This window comes from Bos indicus x Bos taurus, chromosome 5 (assembly GCF_003369695.1).
Source record: "Bos indicus x Bos taurus breed Angus x Brahman F1 hybrid chromosome 5, Bos_hybrid_MaternalHap_v2.0, whole genome shotgun sequence".
In the NCBI taxonomy this organism is placed as follows: domain Eukaryota; kingdom Metazoa; phylum Chordata; class Mammalia; order Artiodactyla; family Bovidae; genus Bos; species Bos indicus x Bos taurus.
The window spans coordinates 29501345-29529321 of NC_040080.1; the positions used below are offsets into that span (position 1 = coordinate 29501345).

Here is a 27977-nt window from a genome sequence, read left to right on the forward strand (position 1 = left end):
ATGTCATCAAGAAATATCTTAACCAGGATATGACATCATAATCAGTTCAGTCTCTCAGTCATGTCTAATTCTTTGCAACCCCATGGACTGCAACACACCAGGCCTCCCTGTCCATCATCAGTTCCCAGAGTTTACTCAAATTCATGTCCATCGAGTCAGTGATGCCATCCAGCCATCTCATCCTCTGTCGTCCCCTTCTCCTCCTGCCTTCAGTCTTTCCCAGCATCAGGGTCTTTTCACATGAGTCAGTTCTTCGCATCAGGTGGCCAAAGTATTGGAGTTTCAGCTTCAGCATCAGTCTTGCCAATGAATATTCAAGACTGATTTCCTTTAGGGTGGACTCTTAATGGCAGAATATAAATAAATGGACAGTGTGTAGATTAGAATTTAGAATGTGTAAGTGTGTCAATACACTGACCTCTCAGCCTCTCTGATGCTTCCCCATTATATCACAGTTCTCCTGTTCCTTACAGTGATGGATCTGTCCCTGTTTGCTGTTTTCACCCATCTCAACCCTAATTTTATGGAAGTGCCCGGTGTCTTGGTGTCCTCTCATCTGAACATTCACTAGTTGTCTGTTACTGTTCATCTCTAGCCCCTGGATTTCTCCTGGAAAGCAGAGTCTGTGATGTGGGCTTCCTTGATGTGGGCTTGTTTGCAGGAAGTTTTACTTTTGAGAAGTAATCCCAAGGTACAGGAATAAAGAGAGTGAGCCGGGAAGGTGGGAATAGCTTATCAACTGCCAGAAGCAACTCGGGCCTCTTCTGATACTTGTTGACAAACAGATAGAAATCCTGTGGACTTACCAGCTGACCTAGAGAAGAGGGCAGCATTTGTATTCGCTCCCATCCTTCACTGACCAGAGTTGCCCCTAGAGACCAGCTCTTGAGTACACTGACGTTACTCATACATGAGCGCCCGGAGGTTCTCATAACACAGAACAAGGGCTGAAACAGGAGACATGGAGAGGGAGCACAAAGGGTGTCTAAAACACCTGTCTCTGCAGTTCCCATCATGTAGTTCTAGTTGATCAAAGAAATCTCCATTTGGAAGCTCTGCCTTCGATGCATCTCCTGTGTGTCCAAAATTAAGGCTGTCATCTTGATCCCTCAATTCCCTGACCAAAAAAAAAAACAAAACCAAGAGCAGAAATGGTTCAAAACACTGGTCCCCTTTAACCCCATTGATGTCACAAACGTTTATTGAACATATCATCCTCAGGGAAGAGCTTGATGGACTTGAGAAGGATCAGGACCTTAGTTTTAGCTCTTTGCTTAGACAAGAACTTGAAGTGATTGAAGTCCCCAAGAGAACAGAGGAAAATCTTCGCCAGCTATGGCTGGGGCAGCTTCTCCCAACCTGGTGGGTGAAAAGGAAGACAATTAGCAGGCTACCTGAAAGGACCCCCGGAGTTGTGTTCTACCAGCTCATATTAAAGCTAAAAATACCTTGAAACTGGAGTTAAAAGTGCTTTAAAAACACTTGAAACAGTTCTGTATGATTCTGCCGAACTATCCGAACAGATTGTACTTTAACTGATACATAATGTCTGCATGGTATTGAGTATGGATCATCAGATCAGATCAGATCAGTCGCTCAGTCGTGTCTGATTCTTTGCGACCCCATGAATCGCAGTACGCCAGGCCTCCCTGTCCATCACCAACTCCCGGAGTTCACTGAGACTCACGTCCATCGAGTCAGTGATGCCATCCAGCCATCTCATCCTCTGTCGTCCCCTTCTCCTCCTGCCCCCAATCCCTCCCAGCATCAGATTCTTTTCCAATGAGTCAACTCTGCATGAGGTGGCCAAAGTACTGGAGTTTCAGCTTTAGCATCATTCCTTCCAAAGAAATCCCAGGGCTGATCTCCTTCAGAATGGACTGGTTGGATCTCCTTGCAGTCCAAGGGACTCTCAAGAGTCTTCTCCAACACCACAGTTCAAAGGCATCAATCAGCCTTCTTCACAGTCCAACTCTCAAATCCATACATGACCACAGGAAAAACCATAGCCTTGACTAGACAAACCTTTGTTGGCAAAGTAACGTCTCTGCTTTTGAATATGCTATCTAGGTTGGTCATAATTTTCCTTCCAAGGAGTAAGCGTCTTTTAATTTCATGGCTGCAGTCACCATCTGTAGTGATTTTGGAGCCCAGAAAAATGAAGTCTGACACTGTTTCCACTGTTTCCCCATCTATTTCCCATGAAGTGATGGGATGGGATGCCATGATCTTCGTTTTCTGAATGTTGAGCTTTAAGCCAACTTTTTCACTCTCCACTTTCACTTTCATCAAGAGGCTTTTTAGTTCCTCTTCACTTTCTGCCATAAGGGTGGTGTCATCTGCATATCTGAGGTTATTGAGATTTCTCCCGGCAATCTTGATTCCAGCTTGTGTTTCTTCCAGTCCAGCGTTTCTCATGATGTACTCTGGATATAAGTTAAATAAGCAGGGTGACAATATACAGCCTTGACGAACTCCTTTTCCCATTTGGAACCAGTCTGTTGTTCCATGTCCAGTTCTAACTGTTGCTTCCTGACCTGCATACAAATTTCTCAAGAGGCAGATCAGGTGGTCTGGTATTCCCATCTCTTTCAGAATTTTCCACAGTTTATTGTGATCCACACAGTCAAAGGCTTTGGCATAGTCAATAAAGCAGAAATAGATGTTTTTCTGGAACTCTCTTGCTTTTTCCATGATCCAGTGGATGTTGGCAATTTGATCTCTGGTTCCTCTGCCTTTTCTAAAACCAGCTTGAACATTGCAAGTTCACAGTTCACATATTGCTGAAGCCTGGCTTGGAGAATTTTGAGCATTACTTTACTAGCGTGTGAGATGAGTGCAATTGTGTGGTAGTTTGAGCATTCTTTGGCATTGCCTTTCTTTGGGATTGGAATGAAAACTGACCTTTTAATGCCACCAAAACACGTTACACGTACTAAGCTCCTCAGCACCATTTAGTCGCCAAATCCTGGCTGTACTTAAACCTGCCGCATTGTCTTTCAGCTAACTCAGGAAACTTCAAGCTCCCTGTTCCTCAGGCCCTCATTTCATCACAAACACCTCCTCCCCCATAAAGCCTTTTCTCCAGTGACTCATCGTTTCTCAGATGAGGCGAAAGCACCCCGTTCTCTTTACCATGCACCTGTCCAGCATCTGTCCATGCTAATAGCTTGTATCTCTCCACAGCTGTCCAAGTTCTGACACATTCCATGCCCCACCTGCCTCTCATACCCTCCTCAGCAATGTGTGGCCAGCGACTCTTATCCCCATTCAGTCAGGTTGAAATGACTTGTCCAAAATCACAAAGCTAGGATGAATACCTTGTATTAATGAGTTTTCTTTCTTTTCTTGTTTAAAATTTGTTTTACTTCCTTCAGAATCAATAAAGTTGTTCTTGTACCTAAAATAGTTCTGTTTCAGGTTGCTGATCTTTGTTACCTGACAAGTATCAGCTCTTGGTTATATAACTGGTTATTTTTCCCACCTACCAAGGTAAATTCAGCTTTCACAGTACCTTAATGATGTATAATTAGTTTTATAAAGATAAAAGATTTAATTTTAAAGATTCTTCTCCAAATAATTTGCTATTAGTAAACTTTAGTTTAATAAAACTGTAGTATTTCTATATGTATCTTTATATGTTTTGGAGAAGAAAATGGCAATTCACTCCAGGATTCTTGCCTGGAAAATCCCATGGACCAAGAAGCCTGGCAGGCTACAGGTCATGGGGTCACAAGAGTCAGACACACGTTCTCAAGTACCACCACCACCACCACCAAGACAGGAAAATGAAAACAATAGTTCCCCACCCTTCCTAAAATGCATAATGTTTATACAGTTCCATGATTTATTTACAAAAACTAATATTTTATAACCCAATTATTGTGGCTCTTGTTTGCTTCTATCTTTTGTTATTATTTTTTTTTTTTCCAGTAAGTTCATTCAGCAGAGATTTATGGAGCTCAGTGTCAGGCAGGATGTTAGAGCTTATAAGGTAGAATTGTAAATGGTTTTCAAAGCTCAGGAAGGAAATAAAGTTGAGCATAAATGCCAGAATCTTTTCTGGGATCAACCTAAGGATGTGATTATGTAGTTAAAACATAAGCTGATAAATCTTTGAATTAATGGTAGGAATTCTGTTAGTGCCAACTTTAACTCAATAGGAATGCGATTGCTATTAATAAAGCCCAGATCCTGTATCTAGAGGATATTTTAATTTTGATTTAAAGCTCAAATATATCTTAGAGTAGATTTACCCATTGGCCAAAACAAATACTTTTTTTTTTCCCTAACAGAAATGATGTAAGATTTTGACTTTGAGAATGTTTTGTTCCTTCAAAATAGTATCGTTTTGGGACTTCCCTGGTGGTCCAGTGGCTAAGACTCCAGGCTCCCAATTCAGGGGGCCCGGGTTCAAAACAGGTCAGGGAACTAGATCCCACATGCTGCCCCTGAAGATTCCACATGCCGCCCCTGAAGATCCCACATGCCGCCCCTGAAGATCCCACATGCTGCAACTAAGACCCAGTGTTCCAAGTTAGGAAAAAAAATATATCAGTTTATGGTATCATTTTGCAAAATGCTTTCAAGGAAGAGAAATATATGGCCATTTCAAACATCTTTTCCACAATAAAGCATTTTTACAAAATGTATTTTGAGTTCTTTTCATATTTCCAGTTTCCTGTGGATACCAGGAATAAAGATGGTGTCATCAGATAATAGTACATTGCTTAAAGGAACAGTATTTTTTTAAAGTTATTAATCAAGGAAAACAGGCTCGTTCATGTTGATATATGGCAGAAATCAGCACAATATTGTAAAACAATTATCCTCCAATTAAAAAACCTAAAACAATATTCTCCAAGGGGAAGAAAAGGAAAACAGATTTAAGCCACTGAAGCAAAAATCAGATCTATAAAATGTATCCTTTAGCCAAAAGGATTTTAATTAAAAAAAACAAAATTCTTAAAAGACCCATAGATGAAAAAGGATGACCCTATAATTTGTAAATTGTTTGGAAAAGTACAAATTTAGAAAATTCCAAACAATTTACGTTTATAATTGATGCAAATTGTAGATTGTTTAGAAAGACATTAGCCTAGACCTTAAAAGTTTCCTTGAAATATACCACAGGTATGTATCTCAAAATTGTGACTTAAAAAATTCAGCAGTTTAACTAAGGTTATGAGTATAGAGATTGCCCTCCTTTTGTTCTGCTGGATTAGGGGTATTTTCATAATATGCCTCAATAAGTGGATCTTGTTCCTAAAGCCAGTACTTAGAGTCAGTTTAAAAATGCTCTTTTTTTTAGGGGAATGTCAGATATGACTCCTGTGTTTGTGTCCCAGTTTGCTTTCTCTTTTTCTTTCTTGTTTTTTTAAATCTATCTTTCTCCCTTAAAGAAAAAGAGGATATATTATATAGTCTAGCTGCATCTTTTAAAGCACCATTGAATTTTTTCTGAATATATATATAATAATAATACTTTGCCAAAGTTCTACCTTTAGAAACCACATACAGCATGAACCGTCTGTTCTGATTGCTTTAAAATTTCATAAGTAATAGACCTCCATACTTTGCCCCATTAGTTATAGAGAGACTTATTTACATTCTTCTGTTTAAAAAGTCACTTCAGATTTTCCTGGTTCCTGTTAAACAATGAGCAGTTTCTATAGGTAGTCATACCCTTCAATCTCAGGTTCTGGGACTTTCAGCTGTGCCTGGAATGAGAGTGGAAAGCATTTACGTTGTCATTATCCAAATGACCTGTTTATAAAGGCCCCTGCAATCCTCACAGCTTCACCCCGGGCATGTCAAATTCTTTAGCCTTTTCTTTTTATTGCCACACATCTTAAGAGTTTATTGATCTAGACACAGGAGGACATTCTTGAGAGATGGAGTCTTTGGTGATTAGGCTATCAGGGTTTTGGGCTATTGTTAAGACAGAGTCCCAACTTAAAAATTCTTTTTTCTAAAATGTCATTAAAAGCTCAGGAAAAGTCCATTTTCCATTTAAATGGAAAATGACCGCACAGAAATGGGTCTTCTCATTGGTTATCAGTGAAGGACAAAAGCGCTGTAGGGTGGCTAGAAATCATCCAGACTGATTGCCCCCACCCCACCCCCACCTAAAAAAGGAGAAAGCTGTTAGTGCAGAATTCAAACTCAAGGAACATCCATTACTAGACAGAGCTTGAGCGAACGTTTTCCCTTCTGAGAATGAGATCCAAATTTAGGGGAAAATTATACTTAACTTTGCCAGTCTAGAATTTCTAGGCTTATACTGTCCACTATAATAGCCACTAGCCCATATGTGGCTATTTAAATTAGAAAGGTAAAATTCATCTCCTCCATCACACTAGCCACATTTCAAGGGCAGAAGAGCCACTGGTGTGGCATTTTGGACTGTAGTGGTAGAGAGCATTTTCATCACCACAGAAAGTTCTGTTGGACAATGTTATTCTAGATGATTTATTATATAAACTTTTTTTAAAATAATAAACATTTATTGCACCAAGTGTCAGGCTTGTAATTTGCCAGATGTACATTTTTGTTGTTATTGTTGTTGTTTCTTTGTTTATTTGTCTATACCAAGTCTTAGTTGCAACACATAGGATCTTCGATCTATTTTCATTGCGGCATGCAGGATGTTTCAGTTGGTAAAGAACCCACCTGCCAGTGCAGGAGATGAAAGAGACACAGGTTTGATCCTTGTGTTGGCAAGATCCCCTGGAGTAGAAAATGGCAACCCACTTCAATATTCTTGCCTGGAAAATTCCATGGACAGAAGAGCCTGGTGGGGGCTACAGTCCATGGAGTCGTGGGGAGTCAGACACAACTGAGCTCATGCACTGGCTGGCTGGCTGTGGGATCTAGTTCCCTGACCAGGGATTGAACCCAGGCCTCTTACATTGGAAAGGCAGAGTCTTAGCCACTGGACCACCAGAGCAGTCCTATATAAACTTTTTAAAGAGCATTTAAGCCACGACTTAACCACTTCTTATACATAAAGGGGGATTGGGAAATTAATCGTCCCAAGGACAAATTATATGAATGATTGTCCTGCCTTTGCTCACTGCTAGTCTTTCTCCTTCCTGACCCTCCCCCTAAAATTATTCAGGAGCATTTATCTTATGACTTACAGCATACTGATCCATCTGCAATCCTAGCTGGTCTAGTTTCTATAGCAATAGATATTGTTAAACAGATATTTGAAGTTGCTAGAATAATAGAACAACAGGCAGTTGGAAATTGAATTCTTAGTAATACCCCCAGATCTCAGTGGATTCTGCTGAGCCCACTGACAATAAAGCGATTCAATTGATTTTTTAAAGGGAGTGAAGTCTTTTAAAGCTGTATTTCATACAAAAGAAAGAATATTTTAGTCTCCATGAAATATACTTGTGTTTAGATCATTAGTTTCAAATTTTTCATCTTTTGATAGTTGACCAACATTTAGTACCAGCTTATCAGGACCTTGAAAAAATTCCTAATTGGTGGTGGTTGAATTGGTCCTCAGTTACTTAAATTAGTACTGGGGCAGGATCGAAGTTCTCATGCCTGATTTCCTGCCAGAACTACCACTGGATCTTTAGCAAGACAAAAACAGAAGTACAATTCACAAGGACTTCTGCACCCCAGCTGCTGCTCAGGGTTGCCAGAGCCCCTCTCCCCAACTCTGCATGTTTTTAAAACCCCACCGGTGATTTATTTTCCCCCGTCAGCCAGGTTTGAGAACTATTAAGATAATGACAAGGAACACCAAAGAAAGAGGAGACATCCGGGTTATTTTGAAACGTAAACACCGTCTTTGTGCTTTCTGCCTTTTTCATGTATGGTGCACGTGGAAGAGTGACCGCGGGGAGTTCCCTCGTGGTGCGGCGGCCAAGACTCCATGCTCCCAGCACAGGGGCCTGGGCTCCCTCCCTGGTCGGGAGCTAGATCCAAGAAAAGCAGAAGGACAGGATCTGTACACACCCTGACAGAAACTGGAGGCCATGCTTTGGGGGCATCTCAGGCCCTCTAAGGACTAAGGCGGTGTCTGTCTCATACACCTGGAACCCTTTCCCAGCCCACAGGTGTCTGTTGGAAAGCTGCTCACGATCCTACCAGCTGTGGTATAAGTTGCATAGAATTGTGTTGAGTAGGTGGATTCTTAACCACTGGACCACCAGGGAAGTCCCAGTGATGGGTTTTTAATCAAGATATTTCCAAGAGTAACATCAAAGAAGGCTCTGTATTCATACTTGCCCAAAATGCCTCAAACCTGAGAAAGAGACTAGAGTTAAGTATCAAATTTTCTAGGTCGTTTTATAAACATTTGGACTGACACATTTCAAATAAAAATATGTGTTTTTGTTGTAAACAGACATATCCTGGCACCACCACCTAAATCTATCCATTTAGATTTTTTATTTATTGCTGAAGTGAATTATGAAAATAGTGTAATGCCTGAATCCTGTGTTCTCGTTTTTATTATTATAAAACAATGGACCTTTCATAGTGCTTTATAATTTTGCAATTAACTGGAACCCAAACCTGTATTACCTTTCACTTCAAAGAAGGAATTAAAGCAGGAAGCGAAGCATTTAACTGATTTCCAAGTAAATTATTAAGCATCCCTCACATACTAATTAGTCTTTCTCTTGCTCTGATTCCTTAAAACCAAAATACATCAGCTATTAGAAGCAGTTCCTTAATGCTGCCTAGGGTTCTTGTAGTAGTCAAGCCAGAAGAGAATTACTGGATTGTCCTTTTGTTTTTGTCTTTTCAAGAACTTAAGCATGAAATTCCGAGGTCTCATAGAGCATTATAGTTTTTGTTTTCAGGTCATATTGCATTGCTTTAATTTGAAAGCTGTTGTATAAAGTTCCCATAGCAAAAACTAAGTAGAATGTGCTCTTTCAGTGTAAATTATAGAAACGATCATTTTCTATGTATTAAAATATAGGTATTTCATGACACAAATCAACCTATCTAAGACACAGACTCACAGACGTAGAGAACAGACTTGTGGTTGCCAAGGGGGAGAAGGGTGTCTGGGAGGGATGGATTGGGAGTTTGGGGTTAGCAGCTGCAAACTAGTATATATAGAATGGATAAACAGCAAGGTCCTACTGTGTAGCACAGGGAACCGTTAATATATACAATATCCTGTGATAAACCATAATGGAAAAGAAAAAGAATGTATGTATAACCAAATCACATTGCTGCACAGGAGAAACTAACACAGCATTGTAAGTCAAGTATGTTTCAATAAATTAGAGAGAGATAGAGACACTGATAGATAGTTTTCAGAGGTGATTTAGTAAAAGAAACCACTAGCCTATCTCTAGGATTTTTTGGAGCAAAAAAAGATCAAGTATTTCTGATTCAGTGATGTGCAGAGAGTAAAGGTTCAATCAGATTATTAAAATTGTTTCAGTTCACTTCAGTTGCTCAGTCGTGTCCGACTCTTTGCAACCCCATAGACTGCAGCACGATGAGGCTTCCCTGTCTATCACCAACTCCCAGAGCTTGCTCAAAATCATGTCCATCACGTCGATGATGCCATCCAACCATCTCATCCTCTGTCGTCCCCTTCTCCTCCTGCCTTCAATCTTTCCCAGCATCAGGATCTTTTCCAATGAGATAGTTCTTCCTATCAGGTGGCCAAAAGTATTGGAGCTTCAGCTTCAGCATCGGTCCTTGCAGTGAATATTCAGGACTGATTTCCTTTAGGACTGACTGGTTGGATCTCCTTGCAGTCCAAGGGACTCTCAAGAGTCTTCTCCAACACCACAGTTCAAAAGCATCAAATCTTCTGTGCTCAGCTTTCTTTATGGTCTGATTCACACATACATACATGACTACTGGAAAAACCATAGCTTTGACTAGATGCACCTTTGTCGGCAAAGTAATGTCTGTGCTTTTTAACATGCTCTCTAGGTTGGTCATAGCTTTTCTTCCAAGGAGCAAGCGTCTTTTAATTTCATGGCTGCAGTCACCATCTGCAGTGATTTTGGAGCCCAAAACAAAGTCTGCCACTGTTTCCACTGTTTCCCCAACTATCTGCCATGAAGTGATGGGACCACATGCCATCATCTTTGTTTTCTGAATGTTGAGTTTTAAGCCAGCTTTTTCACTCTCCCCTTTCATCTTCATCAAGAGGCTCTTCAGTTCCTCTTCGCTTTCTGCCGTAAAGGTGGTGTCATCTGCATATCTGAGAGTATTGATATTTCTCCCAGCAATCTTGATTCCAACTTGTGCTTCATCCAGCCCAGCATTTTGCATGATGTACTCTGCAAAAAAGTTAAATAAGCAGGTGACAATATAGAGCCTTGACATACTCCTTTTCTAATTTGGAACCAGTGTGTTGTTCCATGTCCAGTTTTAACTGTTGCTTCTTGACCTGCATACACATTTCTCAGGAGGCTGGTAAGGTGATCTGGTATTCCCATCTCTTTAAGAATTTTTCACAGTTTGTTGTGATCCACACAAACTATTTGGCGTAGTCAATAAAGCAAAAGTAAATGTTCTTCTGGAACTCTCTTGCTTTTTTGATGATCCAGCGGATGTTGGCAATTTGATCTCTGGTTCCTCTACCTTTTCTAAATCCAGCTTGAACATCTGGAAGTTCTTGGTTCACATACTGTTGAAGTCTCACTTGGAGAATCTTGAGCATTATTTTGCTAGTGTGTGAGATGAGTGCAATTGTGCAGTGGTTTGAGCATTTGTCGGCATTGCCTTTCTTTGGGATTGGAATGAAAACTGACCTTTTCCAGTCCTGTGGCCACTGCTGAGTTTTCCAAATTTACTGGCATGTTGAGTGTAGCACTTTCAATAGCATCATCTTTTAGGATTTGAAATAGCTCAGCTGGAATTCCATCACCTCAGCTAGCTTTGTTCGTAGTGATGCTTCCTAAGGCCCACTTGATTTCAGACTCCAGAATGTCTGGCTCTAGGTGAGTGATCACACCATTGAGGTTTCTGGGTCTTGAAGATCTTTTTTGTACAGTTCTTCTATGTATTCTTGCCACCTCTTCTTAATATCTTCTGCTTCTGTTAGGTCTGTACCATTTCCGTCCCTTATTGTGCCCATCTTTGCATGAAATGTTCCCTTGGTCTCTATAATTTTCTTGAAGAGATCTCTAGTCTTTCCCATTCTATTGTTTTCCTCTACTTCTTGGTATTGATCATTGAGGAAGGCTTTCTTATCTCCCCTTGCCATTCTTTGGAACTCTGCATTCAGATGGGTGTATCTTTCCTTTTCTCCTTTGCCTTTGGCTTCTTTTCTTTTCTCAGCTATTTGTAATGCCTCCTCAGACAACTGTTTTGCCTTTTTGCATTTGTTTTTCTTGGGGATGGTCTTGATAACTGCCTTCTGTACAATGTCACAAACCTCTGTCCGTAGTTCTTCAGGCACTCTTGTCTATCAGATCTAAGCACTTGAATCTGTTTGTCACTTCCACTGTATAACTGTAAGGGATTTGATTTAGGTCATACCTGAATGGTCTAGTTGTTTTCCCTACTATCTTCAATTTAAGTCTGAATTTGGAAATAAGGAGTTCATGATCTGAGCCACAGTCAGTTCCCAATTTTGTTTTTGCTGACTGTATAGAGCTTCTCCATCATCAGCTGCAAAGAATATAATCAATCTGATTTTGGAATTGACCATCTGGTGATGTCAGTGTGTAGAGTTGTCTCTTGTGTATTGGGAGAGGGTGTTTGCTATGACCAATGCATTCTCTTGGCAAAACCCTGTTAGCCTTTGCCCTGCTTCATTTTGTACTCCAAGGTCAAACTTGCCTGCTACTCGAGTTATCTCTTGACTTCCTACTTTTGCATTCTAGACTGCTATGATGAAAAGGACATCTTTTTTTGGGTGTTTGTTAGTTCTAGAATGCCTTATAGGTCATCATAGAACCATTCAACTTCAGCTTCTTCGGCATTAGGGATTGGGGCTTGGATTTGGATTACTGTGGTATCGAATGGTTTGACTTGGAAAGGAACAGAGGTCATTCTGTAATTTTTGAGATTGTACCCAAGTACCGCATTTTGGACTCTTGTTGATTATGAGAGCTACTGCATTTCTTCTAAGGGATTCTTGCCCACAGTAGTAGATATAATGGTCATTTGATTAAATTCACCCATTCCAGTCCATTTTAGTTCACTAATTCCTAAAATGTCGATGTTCACTCTTGCCACCTCCTGTTTGACCACTTCCAATTTACCTTGATTCGTGGACCTAACATTCCAGGTTCCTATGCAATATTGTTCTTTATGACATTGGAGTTTAGTTCTGTCACCAATCACATCTACAACTGGGTGTTGTTTTTGCTTTAGCTCTATCTCTTCATTCTTTCAGGAGTTATTTCTCAACCCACAAAATATAGAACAGTTATACCAAAGAAATTCTCTCACTGTTAAGAAAGTTGTAGGACCCACAACAGATTTCCCAACCTGGGGATGTGGCAAAGGGACAGAGAACCCTTAGGGAATTTGACTTTGGAGGCCAGTGGGATTTCATTATAGAACTTCCACAGGACTGGGGAAACAGACTCTTGGAGGGCACAAACAAAACCTTGTGCGTACCAGGAGCCAGGAGAAAGGAGCTGTGTCCTGACAAGAGACTGAGTCAGACTTGTCAGTGAAATTGTTTAATGGGGACCAAACTCCTATTGTGTGAGATCTTGAGTGTTGTGTTTAGCTGCCCTCAGCCATTGCATGCTGCATACAAGAGGAGTGTCGCCATGTACAGGACCACTCCTCTGTGCCCTTCATTCTTGGAAGCCCACTGCCCAAGCATCCTAGCAGCCCTTGGTCAGGTGGGTGTGATGCCCAAGGGAATTCTGAAATGGTCCCCCTGCTGCTTCTTTCCATAGATAGACCTACCCATCTCTCCAACTTGAGTGAGATGAGATTCTCTAAGAGTATGTGAACTGAAGAACATTCACTGTGCTCAGATTACATTTGACTGACTTCAACACTTTGAGAAAGAACATTGTAGTTACTTTTCTGTCAAAAGGAATCTTGAGGCCAGACCGTCACCTTGATATTTTAATGATACTGTCTACATCACAGATTTTCGAGGTGTACGTTATCATTATCTGGAAGTCAGGATCTCTGTTCTTTTCAAGCTCCTCACATGATTCTGGGTTCAGAACCACTGGTGGAAATAAACCTTTACTGTACTAAATTGTCACTTTCCAAAGATGCCTTCTAAGTTTAATATTCTAGGATTTGATATATACATTTGAAATTTTTCATAATGAAAAGTAGTCAACTTCAGAAGTGGTCTCTGTGACACTCTATACTTTGTAACTTTAAATGTTATTTTTTTCCCTGATTCCTCAGTTGGTAAAGAATCTGCCTGCAATGCAGGGAACCCCTTTGGTTGGTAAGATCTGCTGCAGAAGGCATAGGCTACCCACTCCAGTATTCTTGGGCTTCCCTTGTGGCTCAGCTGGTAAAGAATCTGCCTGCAATGCGGGAGACCTGGGTTCTATCCCTGGGTTGGGAAGGTCCCTTGGGGAAGGGAAAGGCTACCCACTGCAGTATTATGGTCTGGAGCATTCCAGGGACTGTATAGTCCATGGAGTCAAAGAGTCAGACTTGACTGAGGGACTTTCACTTTCACTTTGTTAGAGAAAGACAAATACTGTATGTTATCACTCATATATGGGATCTGAAAAGTGAAAACAAATGAATGTAACAAAACAGGAACAGACTTACAGATGTAGGGAACAAACTAGTGGTGACCAGTGGGAAGACAGGAGTGGGGAGGGGCTGGTTAGAGGTAGGGAATTAAGAGGTATAAACAACTGTGTATAAAATAAAGAAGCTACATGAATATTTTGTACAGCATAAGGAATGTAGCTCATTTTGTAGTAACTTTAAATGGGTTATAATCTATAAAAATACTGAATCACTGTATTGCATACCTGAAAATAATATAGTATTGTCAATTGACTATACTTCAGTTTTTAAAAAATAGTCATTTTTTAAATGTTATTTTTGCTCTTTGTATTTTTTAGTTTTTCTGTTCCTATGTCAGTGTCTTCTCACAAGGTCCCCCCTCTTAGTGACTTAATAGTTAATGATCTTTGATAGGTAAATTAAATGGAGGCAGTTTTAAATCGAAAATGTGGCTTCCCTCTATAACATGCATGTTTACCCTCTCGAAGTATTCTGCTAAATAAATCAGGCTGGATTACCCTTCAGCTGATGATATTGTCCCTTTTTTAATACATTTAAAAAAAGTAATTCCTAAAGGTCTAAAGTCTGAATACTAGTCACTGGTCTGTACCCTGTTGAAGCTCCACTTAAGGGTGAAAAACCACCATATTAAAGGCAATGGCAACACACTCCAGTACTCTTGCCTGGAAAATCCCATGGACGGAGGAGCCTTGAAGGCTGCAGTCCATGGGGTCACTGAGAGTCAGACACGACTGAGCGAGTTCACTTTGACTTTTCACTTTTGTGTATTGGAGAAGGAAATGGCAACCCACTCCAGTGTTCTTGCGTGGAGAATCCCAGGAACAGGGGAGCCTGGTGGGCTGCTGTCTATGGGGTCGCACAGAGTTGGACACGACTGAAGCGACTTAGCAGCAGCAGCAGCAGCAGCAGCAGCAGCAGCAGCCATGTGACAAGGGCCTATTTGCAAGACTCCACAGGCAGTTGCATTTTTGACCTTGAGTGTCTTTTATGTTTGGAGACTATCCAACCTGCATTATTTCTTAAACATTCATGCTCTTGACCATCTTTCAAATCCCCAGGCCCTCTACCCTGTTCCTCCCAACCCCCTCATGTAATCTGAATCAAGTACTTTTCTGTCTAATTTTCATGGCATGCTATTGAAAAATAGCAAGTGTAGATGAAATTGCTTTGAAAATCAAAATGATATAATACTGAAAATGAAGAGAGACTAGGCTACCTACATTATATGAAAGAAAGAAAGTGAAAGTCACTCAGTTGTGTCTGACTCTTTTCGACCCCATGGACTTTATATAGTCCATGGAATTCTCCAGGCCAGAATACTGGAGTGGGTAGCCTTTCTGCTCCAGGGGATCTTCCCAACCCAGGGATCGAACCCAGGTCTCCCACATTGCAGGCGGATTCTTTATCAGCTGAGCCAGAAGGGAAGCCCACGTTATACGAAGTATGTATCAGTGCGGTCAAATGATGAAGCCAAAACCAAAGGCAGTTACACTTTATTACAAGATCAACATTTGATTGGGCTTCCCAGGTGGCACTAGTGTTTAAGAACCCGCCTGCCAAGGCAGGAGACATAAGAGATGCGGATTGAATCCCTGGGTCGGAAAGATCCCCTGGAGGAAGGCATGGCAACTCACTCCAGGATTCTTGCCTGGAGAATCCCATGGACAGAGGAGCCTGGTAGGGCTCAAAGAGGGCTGCAAAGAGTCAGATTTGACTGAAGCAACTTAGCACACGCTCAACTCTTTGGTTAAGATAAAATGACAAGCATTCCTTTAAAACATAAACTTTAAAATATAAAGAGGTCTTAAATTTCTGTATAAAAGTTGTTTTCTACTAAAGAAAACTTTTTGTCATAGTTGCCTATTTATAAGTTACTTCCCAACAGTAAAATTTTATCTTGTACTTCCTATCAATACAGCCCTTTCCTGTGTGCATGAGAGGTCACCGGTAAATGCCTCGGTCCCTTACTGGGTAATAGTGAGGGGAAGAGAGTTTGAATTCAACCAGCGTGTAGATTTGAGTTTTACTGACATACAGACGCTTGAGTTTAACTAATATTAAATGTTTAGATTTAAAAACAAATTACTTAGCTAGAATAAAACTTTTTAAAAGGAGATTAAACCAGTCACAGGTTTCTCATTTGACAGCTAAAACAGAAATTACTGACTTGAAACATTGGTAACTAGACTGCAAATAAAATTGTCTAGGTGTATAGTCTTCCAGATTTAATTTTTACTTATGCATTCAGTCTTAATATTAGTAAACTTCTACAGATTTTGTTAAATCAGTGAAGTAGCATTTGTTAACCATGATAGAAATGGTTATTTTCTATAATATGGGGGATGAAAATTATGTAAACTAAATGTCACAAATTGCAATTATAAACAGACTTGTCTGCTTACAAATAGTACAAATATGTTGGCCTTTTATTGTCTATACATAATGATAATTGTCTTTTGAATGCTTTAACTTTTGAGTCCAGAGCCTGCTAAAACAAATATTTTTCTAGAGGCAGTAATTAAGTGCAATATAGCTGGAAATGTGAAACATGATTTCAGTCTTTTAAAGAGCTGGGAGATTCCCTGAGTCTTTGCTTATTTAATTTTAGTTTGCACAGCTTTGAAATCATTCTGCATATGGTGTTCTACTTTGAGATAATCTGAAGTAGAGTATATATAAACGTTTATCAAGATTAATAATAAAGTGTGTGATTGTTTAAGTGAGAAGGTATTATTTGTTGAGAGCTGTTTTTTCTGAATAACCTTATAAAGAACTGAATATCATTTTAAGCTTTTTTACTAAATAGCTAATTAAGTTATGCCATTTTTTTCCTTTTAAGTTTGTAGGTGGTTGCCTTTTAGTTTATCCTTTGAATCTTGATGCTTTATCATCTGTTCTAATGTATATAAGGATATTCGTTAATTGACTGTTGGTTATGTTTATTAAGTAAAACATTTACTGCAGTTAGTAAGCCCTTTTTATAACTGGCTTTTTACAATACTTTTACAATATTTTCAGCTTTTAATACTTGTTTGAAATGGCTTATATTAAGTTGATTCTGTACAACCTTGGGATAATATATAAGCAACTGCACTCTTAGGAAGATATTAAAGTAGAGGCTATATTTACAGTGTCGTCTTTCAAATCTAGCTATGCTGTAAACTGATGTTTGCTGTATGCTCCTCCTGATTTGAAATAGATGAAAGAAAATGAACCTATTATCACCATGGTTCACACAATGATTGAGAACTCGGCGCTAAGACCCCAACTGTACCAGCAAGTAAGGTCTTGGACAGTGAATGATACTGCTTTATCATCTGCAAAACCCCTCAGTGACAGTTTTGGTTTCTCCTCAAAGTTACTCATAACATTAGTCTTTTTCTTATTCCATTTTTTGTTTCTGTCTCTTTGGAAAAAAAAATAAAAACAACAACCCAACTCATCCATGCTTTTCAAGACGCTGCAGTTCTTCGCATGGCTTTGCTGAACATTTTGCTGTTGAATATTAAGTGTGCCATTTTCTTGAAGTTTTTGTACAGAATACTTGATTGAAATGTACTTGGAGGTCTGCAGTACATGTGTAAAGATTTTTTACTAACTTGCCATTAATTTTTGATTAAAGCATTGTAACTGATTTTTACGGAAAACTTAAAAGAATTTCTTTTTCCCCTTTCAGGGGCAAGCTCCCCAACCTCTCTCCCCCACAGTGTTTTAGGAAGTTTATATTTGTATGGAAGTTCTTTAGGGCTTGTTTCTGTACTGTGGTATGGTAAAAACTAAAGATGACTATTTCTTACCATACTGGGAGTGACTTCTCCCTGTATTCTTTTCACTCTCTGTAGTCGTCATGGTCTTCATATCTTGCCCCGTTCTCTTCCCTAACTCAAAATATGTGCCATGGCGTTGGCTGGCTTGAACTTAGGACCTCGGTAATCTGCAGATCTGCAAAAGAAGTCATGTTACGCATTCCTCTCCAGTATTTTTTTTTCTTTTTTGTATTTCATGGTCTAAATGTTCTTAGCTGTGTGTTTTGCAACATCAGCTTAGCTTCTTCCACTTCAACACCCTCGAATTAACTGTGGCCTATGACCTGTCACAATATTTTAAAAATCATACTGAGGAAGAAAATTAACTAACATGAAAAATGAATATACCTTTTAATTGAAATATGTAAAAGCACCTGGTAAAAAGAAGCACCTTGAACTTGCACTGGTTTTAAAGGTCTCCGATTTGCCTCAAGGTGCCTTGAGGTCTGCGTGATGGAACTTGTAACTGGGAGACTGAAGCAGTTGGCAGGAGGGTGACTCTTATTTCTGAGCTCCGTTTTCAAAACATGTAGAGTATGTGATTGAGCATAGTTTTTAATTTGCAACAAGGAGATAAACTATTAAATATTTAAAGTTAAACAGCTTTACTCTTCAAAAGAAAAAGGAATCTCCATTCTTAAAGTCACGAGATTATAGAACCTTGTCACTTCATTCCAAAAAGCCACACTTTTTGAAATGAACCTTAGGACTTGATCTGGAATTAATAACCTTTTAACCATCCAAAGCTGTCGGTTTCTAACTTTATATAATGCTGACTGACATGAGATCGAAGGCCTTTTATTCTAACAGGTTGTGTTTTCGTTTTTCACATTTTGTATATTTCCAAAAAGTAAGAGGTGAGATTTTCTGTTTGGTTTGATTTTTCTTTTTTATATTGATCGGTAATCAAGGCTGATGGTGCAGAATTCATTGCTGATTGAAATCATTCAGCTGCACTAGAAGTTCTCCCTGGAGTTTTTCAAAAAACATGGAGGTTATCTGAGACTGGTCTTCCATAGCATCACTGACTTTGAATACTGAAAGAGTAATAGATTTATATACACGTATTTCCACATACTGATTCTTGAAAGAAAAAAAAAAAACAAACTGAAATTCCACAGAACAGGAAGATCTGAAGGTCTAAGAGCAGCAGCCATGCCTGAGTTTGAGATATGGGCAGCCAGGTAATCAATATTGACTATCAGTGCTGTCCAATTTAGGGAGTTTTTAGATGATTTTTTTCTTTAACTAGCCAGTAGTAAAGTGATTGATTATTGGAAGAGCATCACTGGTAGATAAAAGTGACAGACACATTTCTTAAACTCTGTCTGTATAGACTTATATGAATTGAAATTATATCTTGTTTTTCTCCAGATTTCCCTTCTTGTGTTATTATTGAAAGAAAATCTTTTATGAAAATTTTTGTTGTACACCTGATGGTTTGCTTTTCTGGGATTGCGTTGCAATGCTGTCTTGATAGGTTCCTGAAATTTAGCTGAAAATGAAGTGGCAATACGGGCTTCCCAGGTGGCACAGAGGTAAAGAATCCACATGTCAATGCAGGAGACACAAGAGAATTGGCTTTGATCCCTGGGTCAGGAAGATCCCCTAAAGAAGGAAATGGCAACGCATTCCAGTATTCTTGCTTGGCAGATACCGTGGACAGAGGAGCTTAGCGAGCTACATTCTGTAGTGTCACAGAGTTGGCACATGACATAACATAGCATAGCATAACAGTGTCTTATGACCAGTTATTCTGAGTCATAGCCATTTCAAGTTTTCTCTCAGGAGACCCTCTGTGTTTCCATTTTCCTAAAAGAAAGAGGACACCTGAGAAATCACCTAGGCAGTCATTTTTTTTTTTTTTTTAATTTTTGGAGTCACCATTCAGTATGCAAGATCTTAGTTCCCTGACCTGGGATTGAATCCACACCCCCTACAGTGGAAGCATAGAGTCTTAACCACTGGATCACTAGGGAAGTCCCTGTAATTTTCTTAAAATTAGTCAAATAAAAAGAACCTAAAACTGAATCAAAGCAAATGTTAAGTGAGCATCAAGTTTAAAAATTCCTCTGGTTCTATTAATCATTCTATCTCCTTTCACAAGTACAATTTGTACTAGAATTTTTATAGCATAATTAATATCAGTGAAATTAATCACATGATAATGGTTTTAAAAGATACAGATTGATTAGCAAATACACATGCATAGCCCTAAGAGCATTTTTGAGTTTTTGTAGGACATGTCTAATTTTATCGAAATATTTCCCCTTGGATCTGTTTTTGTCTTTTATGCATATATTCATATGCTTTAAAAGATATATATATACACACATATATATATTTCACATACTTAAAAGGGATACTGTAGAAGGTTCAGTTTTAATTGGCAAAAATGATTTTGTTTGAACTTAATGCCAAACCAGTTTTTAAAAAGATTATGATACTATACTATGAAAAAGTTCTGAATTTCTAAATATAATGTATATCCTTATATAATCAATAAAGTCTGTATACTATGCTTCTCAAACTGAATTAATTACTTAAGTAACCCCCTGTCACTTAACTTTTCTAGTGTTGCAGAGGTACCTCAAACAACGGTATTCAAACTCAGAACTTTCTTGCTAAAGATGTGTTTGAAAAATGATAAAAAGTATTGCCATGAAACACTATTTCATGTAGAACTTGAGTTATTCAGAGTATTCATGAAGTTAATTTTTCTTATTAGTAGGATTTTGATATGGAGAACAAAATAGTAAACGTCTTCAGTTCTAGATAAATAAATATAATTTATTTTAAAAAATAAATTATATTCTAGAATCCCATGGTGGTCCAGTGGTTATGACTTGGCAGTTTCACTGCCATGACTCAGTTTCAGCCCCTGGTTGGGAAACTAAGATCCCTCAAGCCTTGTGGTGTGGCCAAATTAAAAAAAATTTTAATAAATAAATTCATCTTTTCTTAAATCATCAGTAATTATAATCAGTACTAGGAAATGGGCCATGCTTAAAAGTTAATTTTTTAGTGAATCTACTGTACTCCAGTTTAAAAAAAAAAGTTAATTGTTTAAAGAACCATCTTGTTTTCTTATGCTTTGCTTTTCTTCTGACAGGCAAAAGAAATGCATATTGCAAGATTGATTATTTTAAGATTTTATTAGTTGATATCCAGTTATTTTTATTGAATAAGTTGATAAAAGATTTAGATAAATCTTCATTGGTACCAAAAATACAGGTGCAACAAAATAACTCTAATTTGTCTGTAATATTACTTCTATAGTTTTCAGGAAATAGCATTCTAAAATTATAAGTACACTATATACATCTTTCCTTTTTATAATTTGCCAACTCATATGAGAATGCAGTGAGATTCCCTAAATAAAAATGTTATACCATTATCCAAAATATTTGTTATAAATTACTGAGTTTTCATTTTTTAAATACTTGGCTTTTTCTCTTTTGACTTGGGATATAAGGTGCAAATCACATTTTAATCTAGATATAGCACTATTTATGCCCAAATTATACATACCATGGTTTAGTAAAGCTGTTTGGCGTTTAACTTTAAATATTAAATAAGCAAAGTCTTGTAGACATTTAGCAGCTAAAGGCTTTTCATCTTTTATTTTTGTAAATGAGAAATACTGATTTTGAGGTTTCTGACTTTTTTTTGTCTTAGATGTAAGCATTTTAAAACTTATTTTCCATTACTTTCTTTAGATAGAAGTGTAAACTCTTCTTGGATCTAGGTGCTTTTATTGAGAATGACAATCGACATTTTTCAGGACATATTCAGTGGCATTTATTTTAAAATGGTGCATAAATATTCTGACTTTTGTCATTCAATTCATTTTTCATGTGATGTTCTTTTCTATGAAAGTTCTATGGTTTAATAATCACTGTGCATACCCCTTAAGTAGTCACAGAATCATTTGCATGAGGTACGTGAAAGCAATGTCTTGAAGTGAAACATGGAAACCAGGATTGATTATTGTATGTTTGGAATGCTTATTACCTTTTTTAATCTTCTGATTTCTACATTCCTAGATCCATTTAAAGTTATCTATTGTTTAAATAGTGCCTTCTTGAGATACACCTGTCAAACAGTTTTTTACAGAGAAGGCATATATAGTTGTAACTTTTATATTCTTATGCATTTGTAGTGAAATTTAATTTTCCAATCTAGAATGTAGTTGAGATACATTATTCCTGTCCCCATTTTGAGAAAAAGTATACCATTTCGTGAACATGCATTGAGCCCCAATTACATTTTCCTGCTATGTTTTTCTTACACTGTCTAGCAGTCAGTATAAAGTGAAAAGACAAGAGAAATACTAGTGTTGCCTGCAGAGGTGCTGCGATATAATCTATGCTATAGCTGACTGGAACGGCTTATTGAAATCTTGGTTAGCACAGTCAGAAATAAGGATTGGCTTGACCAAAAGATATTTGGAAGAAGCTGAAAATAGGATGTTTAAATACAATGAATAGTAATTCATTACAATAGAATAAAACAAATGGTGTCAGTGAACACATCTGTACTTTTTATGAAATTTGGCCGTCCATACTTATAATGTAGACTTTCAGTTTTAAGAGATTCTGAGTGCTTTTCCTCTTTTCGATTAAACCCATCCTTTTCCTCCATTCTTTTAGTTCTTAAGACAGAGGAACAAGATAAGTCTATACTGTGTATGTGTGTTTATATATTACGTATATGTATACAATGTGTTCTAGGTTTTGTTAATAAAATTGTACAAAGATGTGTTGGCATCTGAATGTACACATACACAGTTGTGTGGTTATGTGTATACCGTTGAAAGCACAGTTTTGACTGCTGAAATAATGCCTGATTCGAGATTTGATTCAATACAGCTGCTCTGATTGTATTTGTCAGTTTTTTTCATTAAAATAATGTGTGTCTCGCAAATGGAAAACATGAGGTTCTGCATAATTTCATTTGACCAGCTTCTTATTTTGTCTGACAAGCTGAAGTTAACATCATTCTTACGTATCTTGCATATTGATTGTATTGATGTTCAATAATTTTCTATTTTTGTAATGATCTGTGTTTGAACTAAACTTTTTAAAAGTATAGAATCATTAAAAAACCCATTTCTGTTATTGTTCTTTAAATTAAAATATTAACTATAGACTAAGTAAATGTATATTTTTTATCATTTTTAAAGTTGTGTGACATTTTCTTTTATAGCTGTCACAGGATGAATGCAGAGGCACATTATACAAATATAGACCTGAAGAAGTAGATATTGATGTAAGTATTAGCATGAATATATAATCAACGCTCTGCCAAAACACTGGAAATAGCGTGACAAAAAAGATTTCCTTTTCCTGTTCTGCCCTCCAAAATGACATCAAATAAACAACATTTTCTTCTTTTGCACTTAGATTCAATTAAATCCTCACTCCCTGATTTGTCCTCTTCCCACCCCACCCCCATAGTTAGCAGTTGAACAAATTTAGAATCATTTAAATGAAAATAAAGAGTATTTCTGATATAAAATTATGAAGGATTAGAGACAAAGTAAAACTGTCATCTGGAGAAAGTGTCAACCTCGAGAAATTCTGTCACTGCATCCTTTTGTTATTGCTGTTAATCGTGTTTTACATCACTAACGTCCTTGTTTATATCTCATTCTTCCCTCATTTCTGCTGGTTTTATTCCACTGAGCTGGACCTCCTTCTCATTTCAATGTATCCCATCTGATGTGGCTTGAGTTGTGTTGTCTAACAAAGATAAGGTGGTTACTTTAATAGATAAATGACAAAGAAAGAATCTCAAATTTCTTGGTTTCTTGTGTCATTATGCAGTAACACTTGGGATATATTTACTGTTTGTCCAGGGTTTTTATTTTCAGATATGTGATGAACTGGTTTATTGCAGGACCAAAGTCTTATTAAAGTGTTCTCTCATGTTTTATAATTAAAAAATTGAGGTATTATCAAGAATTTAAAACATTAAAATTGTTGAAAGTCATTTTTCTCCATTAGCAATGTTTTTACTTGTATTATTATAGTTAGAAGCAATTTTTTCTGAAGAACATAAAAGCATAATTTAAAAAATATAAAAAGAGAATCCAGTCTGTGTGTTAATTAAGGATTGCAAAAGTTACTTAAACTCTCCAGAAGTTTGTAGAGAAAATATCTTAACCACATTAAAATGATTTGCTGAAGTCATAGGAGACTGCCTGGTTACTAAGAGTATTTTGAATTGTGTAAGTTAAATAGTATGGTAAAAAATGCTTTTTTACTTTATATGCATTTTTTAAAGCGTCCTATCTCTGTATTCTATATTTTAATTTTTATTTTATTGATTGAAATGAAGATTGACCTGATAAGCTATTCCTTGGCTGTTTTAAATGTGAGGGGTTTTTTGGTTATGCCTAAATCCAATTACAGGAAAAATTAAAAACTGCTAACAAAAGACATCTTCTCTGTAACGTAGGCCAAGCTAAGCCGACTGTGTGAGCAAGATAAAGTGGTACACGCTCTGGAGGAGAAACTTCAGCAGCTCCACAAGGAGAAAGTAGGACGATTATGTTTATTATTTACAACTGATGTTACTTTACATGATGATTATCAGGACACTGATAACTGAAGTAGGAAAGAATTAATTCGATGATGCAGAACATTAAGTGTAATCATTTTTTTATTATAATAGTACACGCTTGAGCAAGCTTTGCTGTCAGCCAGCCAAGAGATAGAAATGAATGCAGATAACCCAGCAGCCATTCAGACCGTGGTGCTTCAGAGGGACGATTTACAAAACGGACTGCTCAGCACATGTCGTGAACTCTCTCGAGCCACTGCAGTAAGTAGCAGAGTTTCCTTCCTGGTAAACACCAGAATGGTGTGCAGTTCTTTTTTTTTTCTATTTAATTTATATCATTTTAATTGGGCTTTCTGTAGAATTTTTCTTTATTATTACAAAATTTTAATTTGTTGCTCTTAATTAAGACTAACAAAAATAAAGGGTGGTCTTTGTTTTTTTAATTAGTGGACCTTGTGTTCTTTGTGAAATAGTTTTACAGGGAACGTCAACACACCTGTTTATATATTATGAAGATGAAAAGTTCTTTATAATGTTAAAAGTTGCTGCTGTTAGGAAAATAAATGTCATGTTAGAATAATTTTTGGAAGGTGATAATTGGATTCATTGAACCAGCCGTTTCAATTAAAGGCTCCCGAGAAATGCTTTTAAGAAGCCGCCAGCATTACCATTTTACAGCTGCAGTGTGATCTAAAGTTAGATGATAGTTTTGAGTAAGAAATATAATTAGCAGAACCTTTAACCCACAGTCCAGTTACTTTATAATAAAGAATCTCCTGGGATTACCAAATCTAAAAGTCTTACTTAAGAGTTTATAAATTGAGTGTTTTATGAGTTTAAAGAGTCTGCGTTAGATCCTATGACGTACTCATTTCTAAACATAGTAAGAGCACCTGCCCAGGCAGCCCTTTGAAAGGGAAAAAAGCCATCTGTTACAGAGAACTGCAAACACACCCCTGTGTGTACCTTCCGTGGGCTGTTTAGGGAGCAGCTACCTTTGAAGAAAGTCCTCAGACAGTATAACGTAACTAAGAGAGGTCTTTCCCAGCTGGGAAGCTACCAGACTCTCAACATGGCATCCATTCTAAACACTAAATTCACTTTCCAAACACAAACTACTTTTAAAGGAATATACCATGGTTTTATATAAATCATAACTTGGTTTTTGTGACTCTTAAGTACTTTATATTTAATATACCTATTCTTCCTGCCTGTCAGTGCAGGAGATACAGATTTGATCCCTGGGTTGGGAAGATTCCCTCCCTGGAGTAGGAAATGGCAACTCACTCCAGTATTCTTGCCTGGAGAATCCCATGGAGAGAGGAGCCTGGTGGGCTAAGGTTCATAGAGTCACACAGAGTCAGACACAACTGAAGCATCTTAGCATTCTTTAAAACAAACAAACAAGAGTGCTGTTACTTCCATTATCTTATCTGAGTTTCTTAATTATACACTGGCATATATAGATATTTTAAGAATTTAATATCCTTGCAGTTGTGATATCCTTGAAATCAGAACCATATCTTATTCACCTTTGTAACTCTAGCATTCAGCAAGATAGTATGTGCATTAAAAATGTGATAAATCGGGGACTTACTGATGGTCCAGAGCAATGCAGGGGATGTGGGTTCAATCCCTGATCAAGGAACTATGACCCCACATTCCGCGGGGCAAGTGCGCCTGCACCACAACGTAAGATCCTGCATGACACAACTAGGACCCACTGCAGCCAAATTAAAAAACTGTGATGAAGGAACTGAATGACTTACCCAGCGTTATAAAGCCAATCGAATGCAATGCCTCCTAGAGGTCAACTCCAGGTCTTCTATCCATAGCCCTGAAGCCTTAGATCTACATAGCTTTTTCTAATATCATCATAAATGTTATCAACAAGGAAGTAGTCATTTAGTGCATCAGTGACGGGTAGGATTTGGAAGAAAGGTGAAGTGAAGGGCAGCCCATACAGGACAAAACGCTCTGAACCAAACCCGACAGATGAGAATGTGAAGGGCATATTTGGAGAAGCAAGAAATAGAACTGAGTAGTTGGCTGGAGTCCAGGGTGGGAAATACGAGATAAGGAAGGGAAAGAGGGGTTAAGCTGTCAGTGCCAAGTTAATGAAAAGCTTGGAATTTGTATGACAATCTGAGTCAAATCAAAATTAAGTTGGAAACTATTTCACAATTTTGTGTCTGTTATAAAAAGTTTTAGAGATGTGTAGTGTTTAATTGAACTATTATTTCTTCCCTTATCAAATAGGTTTCGTAACTTAAATCTCATCTGTAGGCTCTCTCCCAAGATACCTCCAGTCCTGATGGAAGTTTATCAGATACGTTCAAAGAAATAATCATTTTTGAGTATCTCACTTTCTGGTTGTTATCACATATGATCACTTTCCAGGGATTTTTTTTTTCCTTTGCCTTCAGCATTATTCACTGGTCATTTACAGACCCTCAATATGTTCTTCTAAGGTCTTAAAATGCATAGACTACAAACTATGTTATCTGTGCCTTTAAGTAAACATATTCATATTTGTAGCTTAGGGCTACAAATGGTTGGAACTCACTGGATGTTGACCATACTTGAATTATATATCTGCCAACAGAATCCCAAAGGATTCCTCTGGTTCTTTAACAGTTGATTTTGGGGCATTGGTTCCAATCCAGGTCCTGAGATATAAAATATATAAGGTATGATGTTAGGCTTCCATAGAGCAAAGCTTTGATCATCTCACCTGGTTGGCTACTGAGGTATTAAAACCAAGATTTAATACATGATAAACATGTAAAGCAGTGTTGCCTATGTGTTTAATTCTTGATGCAGCATCTCTTCTCTCTAAATCCTATCTAACACACAGAAACACACACACTCACGCGTGAGTGTGCTTTAAAGCACATGATGTCTTTATGTGATCTCCTGGCCTCTGCTTCTTTTTTTCTTTGTTTTTAATTTTTTTAATTTTTTTAACTTTATTCTACTCCTTTTTGACCTAAGCCTAATTAGTGGGAAGGATTATTGTAACGGTCAGTTATCCCTTGAAAATTGTCAGCATGTTGCTGTCTTAGTTTGGGTTTTTTCTGAAAGCAGAGCCTGGGATGAGGACCTGGGAGCTGTTTCCAGGAAATGAAAGTGATGGAGGGAGAGAATGAGACGGGGCGGGGTGAGGGGAGTGGTGGGTAGAAGAGCCAGTGGAGGTTCACTGCTGAGTTGGTCACCACTGTGGAGTAGTAGGGACCCTCTGAGGAAAGGAGCTAAATATTTCTAGATTTCCCACTGAGAGGTGGGGAGGCTGGGCTGTCTCTCACTCCTTGGTCACAGTCGCCCCAGGGTCCTTAATTCACCGGCATGTCCAAAGCGCCCTAGTTAATTGACCATGAACACCGGCACACGTGGAGTTGGCCACAGTGCCTTGAAATCAGGTGGACAGAGGGCTAAGCATCTGCTCCAGTCACCTTGCTCAGGAAGTTTACATTTAGGCTTTATCTCTGATTGTAAGAGAAATATTCTCATGCTTTATTCATTCAGCAGTGTTGCTTTTATTCTTTCTGACAACTCAAGGAGCCAGATAAAGCAGATGCTCTTCACATACCTTAGATGAGAATTTAGGGTTCATCCAATAATGGTAGCAAAATATATTTGTATTTCTGTGTTATGTACATATATTATCCGGTTTGATCCTTTAGCAGATACTGTGCAAAATAGATGTAGTAATTATCTCCATGTTATTTTCATTCTCATTACCTCCACTGCACAGATGAAGAAGCAGCTCAGGTTCATAGAGGTTAAACGACTTCCAAAGTGACATAACCAATTAAAAACAGATCAACACCTAAACCCAGGACTTTTAAGATTTTTTTTTTTCAATGTGGACCATTTTTAAAGTATTTATTGAATTCGTTACATTAC

At 37.9% G+C, this 27977-nt stretch overlaps 1 protein-coding gene and 1 long non-coding RNA gene across 17 annotated transcripts in view; one reads left to right on the plus strand and one right to left on the minus strand.

Moving 5' to 3' along the window:
• The window catches only part of PLEKHA5 (pleckstrin homology domain containing A5), a 262286-nt gene that overhangs the window by 200355 nt on the left and 33954 nt on the right, over nucleotides 1-27977 (plus strand). For 7 of the 16 annotated variants that reach the window (XM_027541455.1, XM_027541457.1, XM_027541465.1 and 4 more), the window contains 5 exons: nucleotides 16898-16978; nucleotides 22157-22192; nucleotides 22713-22775; nucleotides 23967-24047; nucleotides 24183-24332. In XM_027541455.1, the coding sequence (XP_027397256.1) occupies nucleotides 16898-16978; nucleotides 22157-22192; nucleotides 22713-22775; nucleotides 23967-24047; nucleotides 24183-24332 (411 nt within the window). The remainder of the gene's footprint in view (nucleotides 1-16897; nucleotides 16979-22156; nucleotides 22193-22712; nucleotides 22776-23966; nucleotides 24048-24182; nucleotides 24333-27977) is intronic. The other 9 variants (XM_027541466.1, XM_027541467.1, XM_027541464.1 and 6 more) reach the window with 2 other exon arrangements.
• Nucleotides 305-27973, minus strand: LOC113892540. The gene is made up of 3 exons (XR_003511077.1): nucleotides 25841-27973; nucleotides 17496-17640; nucleotides 305-1359 (listed from the first exon to the last, which is right to left on the minus strand). It is a non-coding gene; the product is annotated as an uncharacterized LOC113892540 (long non-coding RNA).